The sequence below is a fragment of the Giraffa tippelskirchi genome, chromosome 10 (assembly GCF_054371585.1).
Source record: "Giraffa tippelskirchi isolate mGirTip1 chromosome 10, T2T-mGirTip1v1.2.pri, whole genome shotgun sequence".
Taxonomy (NCBI): domain Eukaryota; kingdom Metazoa; phylum Chordata; class Mammalia; order Artiodactyla; family Giraffidae; genus Giraffa; species Giraffa tippelskirchi.
Window position 1 is genome coordinate 76226527 of NC_137284.1, and position 12222 is coordinate 76238748.

The 12222-nt window shown below is 36.2% G+C and overlaps 1 protein-coding gene across 4 annotated transcripts in view; it reads left to right on the forward strand.

The window, feature by feature from the left end:
• ABCB5 (ATP binding cassette subfamily B member 5) overlaps nucleotides 1-12222 on the forward strand; it is a 144023-nt gene that overhangs the window by 41914 nt on the left and 89887 nt on the right. For all 4 annotated transcript variants that reach the window (XR_014067562.1, XR_014067563.1, XM_081536770.1 and 1 more), the window contains exons 8-12: nucleotides 549-726; nucleotides 2059-2172; nucleotides 2489-2599; nucleotides 4687-4812; nucleotides 6280-6483. Coding sequence is in view for 2 of the 4 variants with exons in the window: in XM_081536770.1 (XP_081392896.1) it covers nucleotides 549-726; nucleotides 2059-2172; nucleotides 2489-2599; nucleotides 4687-4812; nucleotides 6280-6483 (733 nt within the window). In the remaining 2 variants the exon portion in view is untranslated. The remainder of the gene's footprint in view (nucleotides 1-548; nucleotides 727-2058; nucleotides 2173-2488; nucleotides 2600-4686; nucleotides 4813-6279; nucleotides 6484-12222) is intronic.

The following is a 12222-nucleotide window of genomic DNA, read 5'->3' on the forward strand; positions in this document are numbered from 1 at the left end:
GGAGAAATATACAGAAGAAAAATAACTCACCTTGTTTCACCCTCTTCAGAAAAACATAATTAATATTTAGTGACTATCATTCCAGGCATCTCTTCACATATATACACAGACATCAGAATAAGGAGGTCAGTGCAAAGATCAATGGAAATTATTCTGCTAAGTGTGATCCTGCTCTTAATCTTATTCATATCAAAAATAATTACTTTAACTTTTACCTGAGGAAAATTAAATGGAAATGGAATTTGAAGAAATTGTCAAAATTTAGACAGCAAATCTCTTCCCAGAAATAATCCTCATCCCAAAGTTATTCCTCTAAAGTGAAGAGGAAAATTATGGACTCATTTCATGGCTAGAATCTTTGTTTTTCAGCAACTTGTTTCACTTTATCAAAGTTGGAGCTGGAAATGGCAATCCACTCCAGTATTCTTAGCTGGAGAATTCCATAGACAGAAGAGCCTGATGGGCTATAGTCCTTGGGGTTGCAAAGAGTCAGACACGACTGAGCGACTATCACTCAAGACTATTATATTTTGTTGTGTCTTTTAAAGGTACACGCAGAATCTAAAAGATGCAAAGGATGTTGGCATAAAAAAAGCTATTGCTTCAAAACTCTCTCTTGGAGCTGTATACTTCTTTATGAATGGAACCTATGGACTTGCTTTTTGGTATGGAACCTCCTTGATTCTTAGTGGAGAACCTGATTATACCATTGGAACTGTTCTTGCTGTAAGTCTTATTTGAGAACAAAGGTAACTGGCTTAGATAATCTTTTCTTACCTAGTGTTTATTAAAAATTTCTCTTTGAATGATAGTGAATATTTAAAGATGAGTGTTTTAATAAACAAATATTTGTTTCCTTCAAATGATTTGTATGCACCTTTATAGTTGTACGTTGTCAGGATTTACTCATCCAGTATGATTTAGTGTCTTCTAAAGCATGACGCTTTTGAAAGAATCATAATTGAATTCTCCACTGGGAGTTAGAATCATCTTAATCCAGGAGTCAAAAAGACCAGTCTCTTGTGAGATTGTTTTCTTTCCATCTTGCTGAGATAAGAGGGCACTCTTCATTCACCTTGATAAATGTCTTCTTCTGGAAATATTCTGTAGATTGGGCTCTCCTACTCTTCCTCTGTCTTTCAGCTCATAGTAATGTTTAAAACAAACTATATACAGCTATGTTCAACATCACAACTTAGAGTTTTTAAACTGTTAATGGTTATACATTAAATTATAATTTTGTTCACTTACGCTCCTAAGTTTCAATAATAAACATATCAGTCCAGGGTTAAGAGTCATTTGTCTTGAACTAAATGGATCTGGCCGATATACTTTAGTTCTCATTTGGCCTTCCCATCTATGTAGATTTCTTTTCTGTCAACTAAAGTCATCTTTTAAAGTTTAGACTTTAAAATTTAAGACTTTAAGCTATTCATTAATTTCTGGTAAACAAACTTGAGTTTGAGAAATTTTTAGCACCTTTTTCCTCCTCAATTTATGCGTGACTCTAGGTGTATAACTAACTTGCTAAGCTTTAGCTTCCTCATCTATAAGACAGGGAAACTAGCACTTAGCTTGTGAGATTCTTTGCTTATTTGTCTTTTGGCAGAGATGTGTCTGTCTTAAAATGGACAACTGTCCACTAATGCAAGTAATCAGGCAAGTTGGGGAAGAACAGTACAGCATCTCTAAGACAATGAAATCTATAACATCTTTCCCTTTAAAGTTAAGAAGTTAACCAGCATGCAGGAGAGTACAGCTCACCTCCTCACCTATGCAGGTTCATGTATGGCCAGCACTCCTCAGTAAGCAGATTTTTCTGCTCAGCTTCCCCACAGGTAATAACAAGATGCTTACGGGACAATTAGAATTTTCAACATTAAGAAAAGGCCAAATGCACTTGGATTAACTAATATGTTCTTTCTGCTTGACAACATCTTCCAATCTTTCCTATCTAATTTCTCTAAAATCCCTCTGAATCTCAACCAAGTATACACTTCATTCTGTTGTCCCTCTTACGTAACTGTGAAGGATAAATTTTATTTTTTGTTTCTGTAGGTTTTTTTTAGCGTAATCCATAGTAGTTATTGTATTGGAGCAGCAGCCCCTAACTTTGAAACGTTCACTGTAGCCAGAGGAGCCGCCTTTAATATTTTCCACATTATTGATAAGGTAAGACTCCCAATTGCTTTGAAAGATAACTATCATTACTGCAAGAAGGAAACCCAAGAACAGGCACACTCATTTCACTAAAACGAAAAGATGGACAAAGTCCATGTTGACCAATTGGCTATGGAAAGAGGAATTGTTTTAACTCTTCTATAAGGAGATTGTGTTTTATCAAAACCTTCATATCCAACTCAATGCACTTCTAAAGCAGAAAGGAAAATATTGTAAAAGAAAACACATCTTTAAACTACTTTTTAGAATATAGAGAGTGTCAGCTTAGTTTCTCTAAGATTTATAATGCCCTCTTTGTTTTTCCAAGAAACCCACTATAGATAACTTTTCAACAACAGGCTATAAATTGGAATGCATAGAAGGAACTGTGGAATTTAAAAATGTTTCTTTCAGTTATCCATCAAGACCATCTATCAAGGTAAGTAAAATTTAATTATGGAAATGTACAATTTTCTAATATTACTTTCCACTGGCTCGATCACTTCTTAACGAAATTGTTTAGGATTAATCTGACCAAGATTTGGCTACTTTGTTTAGAGATTTGAGGGGAGAGATGGAGATAGAGACACATAGAGAAAGAGGAGAAGGAAAGAAGGAAGGATAGATCACAAATGCACAAATAACTCTGGAAGAACTACTTGCATTTTGCAGCCTCTTCTCTGTATTCAACTGACTAAAGTATTTTCACCTCCCTGGAATTCCTTCACTCTGAATTTGCGAGCACAGCAAAAAATGTCTTGAATTGATGGTGCCACCTATTGGTGGTCCCCGGATATTTTCCCACTCAGCATAGACAACTCGTGAACTTTTTGAAGTTTCTAATCTGGGGGAATTGTGTATATGTCGTGTCTTTCCCCTTTCCCTTCCCTAAGGCCTTTATTACACCAGCTTTTGTGCCTCAGTTTCTGTCTCTTACTTTTACTCAAGCACACACTCACACACACACACCATTCAGCATAAAGTGCATCTTTCTCCTTTTATCATTCAGTCTTGGACAAGTACTAGTAAAAATGTGTCTGTCCTATTGTTTTCATCTTTTCATCTTATTAGTGTATTTATCTAAAAAAGTAGTTACTGTTAAAGACTGCAAGTAATAATTCCTAATAAAATACCTGTTTTATAGAAAAAGGATGATTTTAAGTGAAATAGGTAAAATTACTAATGCCACCAAACTTTACTCTCTTTTAAAGTGTCCAAATATCCCCTGCATAATTTGCATCAAAAAAAAGATTTACCTACTCTTACCACCTTATTTTTCTCTAGGTCTTTGATTGAAATTATCTTTTTCAAAGATCACTATTTTTAAAAAATTGTTACTCAATTATCATTATTGGAATAGTGTTGTCTTCCATCATTTTTCTTAATATAAATAGAGCATTTTAATTCCATTTTGCAACTACATTTGGGTTGGCTTCCTGGAGACTTAAGCAGCAGTTTTTCCGGTACATTGCTTGGTAAAGAGCTCTCTGGGTTTGAAACAACTATTTTTTTTAATGAACCTTTGAAACATAGCCTTTTTTGTTAAATTTAAAAATGAATAATTCCCCCCTGAAAAAAAAATCCACCCACTTTAAATAAACAAAACACAGATCCTTCGAAAGAAAGAACAGAAGTGAATTCTAGAGTAAAATTGCAGATGGGAGAGAAGGTACTCCCACTGGGTTCCCTTATTTCTCATCTCTTTTAGAGAATTTCTCTGCTTGGCCCTTCGAAGGTTTTGCCTTTGGTCTGTTTAAAGAGTCTCTTTCTTTACAAATGTGGAGATCAAAGTGAAAGAATTCAAGAGAATATTCCCATGTTTGGGGAAAATGTAAGCAAAGATAGGTGAGAGTTTCTCAACAGGATTACTGTTGTCATTTTGAGAGGGTAGTTTTTTGGAGTTTCTCTCATAATGCAGGTCCCAGGACACTAACTGCTGGTAGCAGCCCCCAGTTATTGAGAAAAGTATAAAAATCCTTACACCCCTAAGTTAAAATGTTCATGTGAGACCTACCACTAGAAAAGGAGGCTGTCTAGTGGTGAAATCCTATTCCAGCCAATCCCGAAGAAGCCTGCCAGTTGTTTTTACTTTAGAATATATTTTGCAACAGTGTTAAATATATTCTAAGAAAGAAATTCCTTAGACTGCTCACAGAGATATCTGGCAAGGTTTCATTCCTGTTGTTCCAAGTTAGAAGATACAACTTTCTCTAACTTGGTAGTCATGAAATTCATATGAAGTATTTTGACTGAAAAGTATGAAAAGTTGCTGTGGCTAGTTAATAGTCTATGAGTATTCAACTTAGATCTTCTTTTTATATAGAGAGATGATTAGTTTTTACTGTTATTTTCCAAAATTGTGTAGGTAATTATACACATACATGAAACAAACATAACAAGATCTAAATTTGTTTTTAAGTGCCAAAATTTTTCTGTTTGTAATTATACATTAAATTTCTGAAGATAGGCAAATCATATTCTTACTTATCCTACTTTTATGAATTTCTCTCCCATACATTTCAATAGATTCTGAAAGGTCTGAATCTCAAAATTAAGTCTGGAGAGACAGTAGCCTTGGTCGGCCCCAACGGCAGTGGGAAGAGTACAGCAGTCCAGCTTCTGCAGAGGTTATATGATCCTGATGACGGCTTTGTAAGTGCACCTAGCAAGATCATGTACAGTCCACACAACAAGATGTGGAAATGCCCACCTGTTACAGGGAACTTACAGCTATGTCAACTTTTAATTTTTAACAGTGGGGCTGGGAGAGAAGCCATATTGTTTTCTCTCTTGCATATTAATTCATTTAGCAAGTATTTATTGAGTACCTACCAAGAGCCAGACATTGTTCTATGTGCTGGAAATACACTGCTGAACAAAGCAAAAAAACCTCTCTGCCCTCATCAAGTTTACATTCTAATAAGCAGAGACAGACCATAAGTAAAATCAGTAAATTATATAATAGAAGATAATAAATGCTGCAGAGAAAAATAACTAGTAATTTGTAATACCCAGAACTTAACAAGAGTTTCAGTCTCTCAAAACATCCCAATAGAATAACATCTGTAGAAAATATGCACTCATTTTTTTGCATCATCCATATGTTGCACTTAATTTTTTAACCTGTAAATAACATAGAAAACAAGACTATGATAGTCACAGAAGCATAATTTGTAATGCTTCTATTCAGTTTTTCAACTGTTACTTTTAAAAGAAAATATACTCTTCTGAAACATAAATTAACATCTTAAGTCTTTATGTGGAGTATACTAGACCTATGTATTCATGCTAATATTGAACAAATTATTGGCTAAGTATTCCGTATATAAAACAGTTGCATGCCCTGACAGAATACCAATTGGTGTGAAATACCAGAGTTATGATTATCATACCTTGGCTTCTGTCATTGAAATATGTTGGGATAATGGATAATGGCATTATCTATGGGGAATACAACGTTCATTTAAGATTATTTGTAGCAGGGAGTAAAATGCACTTTTATCTTTTGCAGAGGATTGTGGTATTGAAAGGAAGGAAGAACATTTCCTAGAAAACAATGCAGAGGTCACATAAGTCTTAAAATAACAAAACTGAAGTTTTTTACACGTGTCTGCATAATAACATTTGTGACTCCTAGAGTATATATCCTCATAATACCTAATTTGTGGATCATGTTAGGGCCTGTGGATCATGTTAGCCTTAGTGATAGGCTTCCCTGGTGGCTCAGACAGTAAAGAATCTGCCTGTAATGCAAGAGACCCTGGTTCAATCCTTGGGTCAGGAAGATCTCCTGGAGAAGAGAATGACTACCCACTCTGGTATTCTTGCCTGGAAAATTCCATGGATAGAAGAACCTGGCAGGTTATAGTCTATGTGGTAGAGTAAAGATATTCATATAGTTTGACCAAATTTTAAGTCAATTTTTTTAGGTTTTATTAGTTCCCAACTACCAGAAAAAGTCTATTGGCAATGTACTTGCTATACATATTTTATCAAAATATAGTCAGTCTTTGTTTCCTGAAACAACCTGCTTCTCAGCTTATGTTTTGGAGTAGTAAAAAAGGTTTTAACCCAATGCAGTGAAAGGCATCACAATGATTCATTCCTTTGGATTTGTAGATCACGGTGGATGGTAATGACATCAGAACTTTAAATGTGCAGCATTATCGAGAACATTTTGGAGTGGTCAGCCAAGAGCCTGTTTTGTTTGGAACCACCATTAATAACAATATTAGATATGGACAAGATGGTGTGACTAATGAAGACATTGAGAAAGCAGCAAAGGAAGCAAATGCTTATGATTTTATAATGGAATTTCCCAAGGTAAGTACACTATGTAACCTATATTTTTAGCTTAAACCTAAAGCACTGAAATATTCCAAAATAAGTTAAATAATGATAACATCTACAGAGTAAGGTAAGTGTGATTAATTTTTGCATTGTCCTAGATGAAACATCTATAAATGAGAGAGCATGGTAACAACCCAAAGAATACATTGTTGAAAGGTAAATTTTTGTAATCTGTTTTGTTCTTACTAGTTCTCACTGCTAATGGAAAAGAAAAATAAAGGATATGTTAAAATATAACAAAGAAATATGAAACAAAATCATCAGTCCACCCTGAGAAATGTGTATCTGCAAAATGTTGATTTGCAAGGCCATCTTGTGGCTAAGAGTGGGAATGTCACACACAATGTTCAGATTGGTTCTGTGTTAAGGCAAAGGAAAAATTTTTGTTTTTGAAGTATATGGAACTGCTATTGGATAAGAAATGTGAAATTATAGTTGGAAAGAGATACAGTAAACTATTATTTGGTGTATTATGACATATAAGATCCTAATGGATATTTAAAATTGATAGAGAGCTATAAAAATATTTATATTTCTTAAAGTATTTGTTCATTAGTAGCATGGCAATCCACTCCAGTGTTCTTGCCTGGAGAATCCCAGGGACGGAGGAGCCTGGTGGGCTGCCGTCTGTGGGGTCGCACAGAGTCGGACATGACTGAAGTGACTTAAGCAGCAGCAGCAGCATTTCATTTTCAGTTTTTCATTTCATTTTCAATTTCATCCCAGTATCACCCGAAATTATTATGGGGAGCACTTTGTGAAATAAGAAAGGATGATATGTGAAATTAAAATACAAATAAAATTCTAACATCCCAGAAGGCGATAATAACAAAAAATTATTTTAATGAATATATTTTACAGACCACATTCCATAGGTCATAATAATTTTCTTCTTTTGTTTTTTTTCATAAAATTTTTGTTATGATATTTATTACCTCCTTTCCCCATTATTTAGGGTCATACTTAGGACAGAAAACTTATTCTTTGAGGTCATTCTTTGCCTTGTGGTTTGGGAAAACACAAACTTCCTTTCTTTGACCTTCAACACTTTCACTGACTTCTTTTCCTCAAAAAAAAAAAAGAAAAAATGACCTTCAGTTTTCCACTTGGAATTAAGGAGTTTTCTGGTGCCTCTTAAGTCATTTTTTGAACTGTGGTGTTGGAAAAGACTCTGGAGAGTCCCTTGGACTGTAAGGAGATCCAACCAGTCAATCCTAAAGGAACTCAGTCCTGAATGTTCATTGGAAGGACTGATGCTGAAGCTGAAACTTCAGTACTTTGGCCAATTGATGTGAAGAAAAGACCCTGATGCTAGGAAAGATTGAAGGTGGGAGGAGAAGGGAACGACTAAGGATGAGTTGGTTGATTGGCATCACCGACTTAGTGGACATGAGTTTGAGTAAGCTCTGGGAGCTGGTGATGGACAGGGAAGCCTGGCGTGCTGCAGTCCATGGGGTCACAAAGAGTCGGACACAACTGAGCAACTGAACTGAACTGAAGTCATTCCCTGTAAGTTATGACTTATTTTTACTAAAAGTCCAATATTTACACAAAGGTGTTCCTTGCTATAAATCTGATAGTAAATCCTAAAGATATAATCCAAAGAACAAATTTAAATTGCTGGTTTATTATGATAGAAGCTAAATTCCACAGCCATGATGGTTAAACTGGGACATAAGAATAAACATAATAATAAATAAAAGTTACAGAAGTGGTTTCATACAGGTGAAGTTTTAGGGAAAGCTATACTCAAAAATAAATACCACTTCTGGTCTTTCTATCTGTTCCATTGGTCTATATTTCTGTTTTTGTGCCAGTATCATATTGTCTTGATGACTGTAGCTTTGTAGTATAATCTGAAGTCAGGAAGGTTGATTCTTCCAGCTCCGTTCTTCTTTCTCAAGACTGCTTTGGCTATTTGGGGTCTTTTGTATTTCCATATGAATTGTGAAATTTTTTGTTCGAGTTCTGTGAAAAATGCCATTGGTAATTTGATAGGGATCACATTAAATCTGTAGATTGAGTTTGGTAGTATAGTCATTTTCACAATGTTGATTGATCCTTCCTGGCCAGGAACATGGAATATCACTTCATCTGTTTATGTCATCTTTGATTTCTTTCATCAGTGTCTTATAATTTTCTGTGTACAGTTCTTTTGTCTCCTTAGGTAAGTTTATTCCTAGATATTTAATTCTTTTTGTTGCAATGGTGAATGGGATTGATTCCTTAATTGCTCTTTCTGATTTTTCACTGTTAGTATATAGAAATGCAAGTGATTTCTATGTATTGATGTTGTATCCTGCAACTTTGCTAAATTCACTGATTAGCTCTAGTAATTTTCTGATACTATATTTAGGGAATCATGTCATCTGCAAACAGTGACAGCTTTACTTCTTTTTTTCTGATTTGGATTCCTTTTATTTCTTTTTCTTCTCTGGTTGCTGAAGCTAGGACTTTCAGAACTATGTTGAATAATAGTGGTGAAAGTGGACACCCTTGTCTTGTTCCTGATCTTAGGGGGAATGCTTTCAGTTTTTCACCATTAAGACTGGACAGCTACATGTAAAAGAATGAAATTAGAACACTTCCTAACACCATACACAAATGGATTAAAGACCTAAATGTAAGACCAGAAACTATAAAACTCTTAGAAGAAAACATAGGCAGAACACTCGATGACATAAATCAAAGCAAGATCCTCTATGATCCATCTCCTAGAGTAATGGAAATAAAAACAAAAGTAAACAAGTAGGACCTGATTAAACTTAAAAGCTTTTGCACAGCAAAGGAAACTATAGGCAAGGTGAAAAGACAACCCTTAGAATGGGAGAAAATAATAGCAAATGAAACAACTGACAAAGGATTAATTTCCAAAATATACAAGCAGCTCATACAACTCAATGCCAGAAAAACAAACAACCCAATCAAAAAGTGGAAAAAGACGTAAACGGACATTTCTCCAAAGAAGACATACAGATGGCTAACAAACACATGAAAAGATACTCAAGATCACTCATTATTAGAAATGCAAATCAAAACCAAAATGAGACATCACCTCACACCAGTCAGAATGGCCATCATCAAAAAGTCTACAAACAATAAATGCTGGAGAAGGTGTAGAGAAAAGAGAATGCTCTTGTACTGTTGGTGGGAATGTAAATTGATACAGCCACTATGGAAGACGGTATGGAGGTTCCTCAAAAAAATAGGAATAACACCACCATATGACTCAGGAATCCCACTCCTAGGCATATACCCTGAGGAAACCAAAATTGAAAAAGTCACGTGTATCCCATTGTTCATTGCAGCACTATTTACAATAGCTAGAACATGGAAGCAACCTAGATGTCCATGAACAGATGAATGGATAAAGAAGTTGTGGTCCATATACACAATGGAATATTACTCAGCCATAAAAAGGAATGCAATTGAGTCAGTTCTGATGAGGTGGATGAACCTAGAACCTATTATACAGAATGAAGTGAGTCAGAAAGAAAAAGATAAATACCACATTCTAACACATATGTATGGAATCTAGAAAAACAGTACTGAAGAATTTATTTACAGGGCAGCAATGGAAAAACAGACATAGAGAATAGACTTATGGACATGGGGAGAGGGGAGGAGAGGGTGAGATATAAGGAAAGAGTAACATGGAAACTTACATTACCATATGTAAAATAGATAGCCAACGTGAACTTGCTATATGGCTCAGGAAACTCAAACAGGGGCTGTGTATCAACCTAGAGGGGTGGGATGGGGAGGGAGATGGAAGGGAGGTTCAAAAGGGAGGGGATATATGTATACCTGTGGCTGATTCATGTTGAGGTTTGACAGAAAGCAACAAAATTCTGTAAAGCAATTATTCCTCAATAAAAAAATAAAAGGAAAAATAAATAGATACCGTTAATCCTTCTACGATGTGCTTAGTCATTCAGTCATGTCCAACTCTTTGCGACCCCATGGACTGTAGCCCACCAGGCTCCTCTGTCCATGGGGATTCTCCAGGTAAGAATATTGGAATGGGTTGCTATGCCCTCCTCCAGGGGATCTTCCCAACCCAGGGATTGAACCCAGGTCTCCCGCATTACAGGCAGATTCTTTACCATCTGAGCCACCACGGAAGCCCAACTATGATACCCACATATTTTTAAATTAATATGTTAGGATTAACTGATACTTGCTAGCTTTTCCCCATGAACAGCCATAAAATGGACTAGAATATATAAGGCATAGCACAATTGTTTCCAAGCATTAGATAAGCAGTAGCACAAAACTATGATTCCTGAGAGAAAGGAAACTCTTGAAGAAAGTCCATAAATGTCCAGCATGCTTCCTGGGACCAACTTATGACCCCATCACATCTCTGTAAAATGGAATTCAAAGAGAACATGTCAGTCCCACTGAGATAAAAGATAGAGACAGAATTTCAGGGCAGCTTAAGAAATTGAAGAGCCAAAATAAAAGAGCCGTGGACATGAGGTGGGGGGCAGATGTCCATGTAAGCATCCTTTGGGAATCCTTCTCAGATGTAAGATTACCCCCGGCTTATAGGAGAGCAGCTGCTACAAAGCTATAGTAGAGCCGAGATACTCAAAGTCAGGCAGTGTGGTGAAGCTGTTAAAAACACAACCCAGCCCGAGTGGAGAGGTCACATTAACACCTCTTTATACCTCAGGCATATAGCTGAGACACCAAAAAAAAGTCACACCTTAGAAGTAAAGCCCACATCTTAGAGTAAGGCTGACTAAATAATCTGCTCTAACAAATCCTAAAACCAAGTGGTGACAAGACGCTAAGGGAGAAAGAACTTGGATATTGGGTCCTGCCAAGTTTTGAGGCTTTCTTTAGATGAGCAAGCTCTGGGTGATGGTGAAGGACAGGGAAGCCAGACATGCTGAAGTCCATGCGATCGCAAAGAGTGAGTGACTGAACAACAACAGATTCACCGCAACAAAGCATAAAACCAGGATGATAAGTCAATATTTGAATTGCCTAGGAGAGTTAAAGGGCTTCCCAGGTAGTGCTAATAGTAAAGAACCCACCTACCAGTGCAGGAGACGTAAGAGACGCAAGCTCAATCTCTGGTTTGAGAAGATCTCCTGGAAGAGGGCACAGCAACCCACTCCAGTATTCTTGCCTGAAGAATCCCAAGGACAGAGGATCCTGGTGGGCTACAGTCCATATGGTTGCAAAGAGTTGCACATGACTGAAGCGACTTAGCAAACACGCACGCACATGAGAGTAAAATCAACATTTTCCTCAGAAGAAAACAGAACTGAGTCTCTTCAACATATTATGCACAGATTTCAATGTGTATTCTACAATATCTAGATGTGCAAAGAAACAGGAAACTATGATCCATAGGCAAAAAAAAACCCCCATAATCTCAATATTTATTCACTTCAGCAAAATTTCAAGGGACTTGTGTGGCAGTCCAGTGGTTAAGACTTCCCCTTCCCGTGCAGGGGGGCAAGTTCGGTCCCTGGTCAGGAAGCTAAGATCCCACATGCCTCAGGGCCAAAAAACCAAAAACATTAATGAAAGAAGAAGAAGCAATATTATAACAAGTTCAATAAAGACTTTTTTTTTTTTTAAATATAACATTCATTTTTATTTAACAGCTACCTTCATTAGATATTCATTGAAAAAAGTCCTCTGTAAGCAATGACTAGACGGGAAAAGGGGGTTCAGTTGTGTAGAATCTTTTTA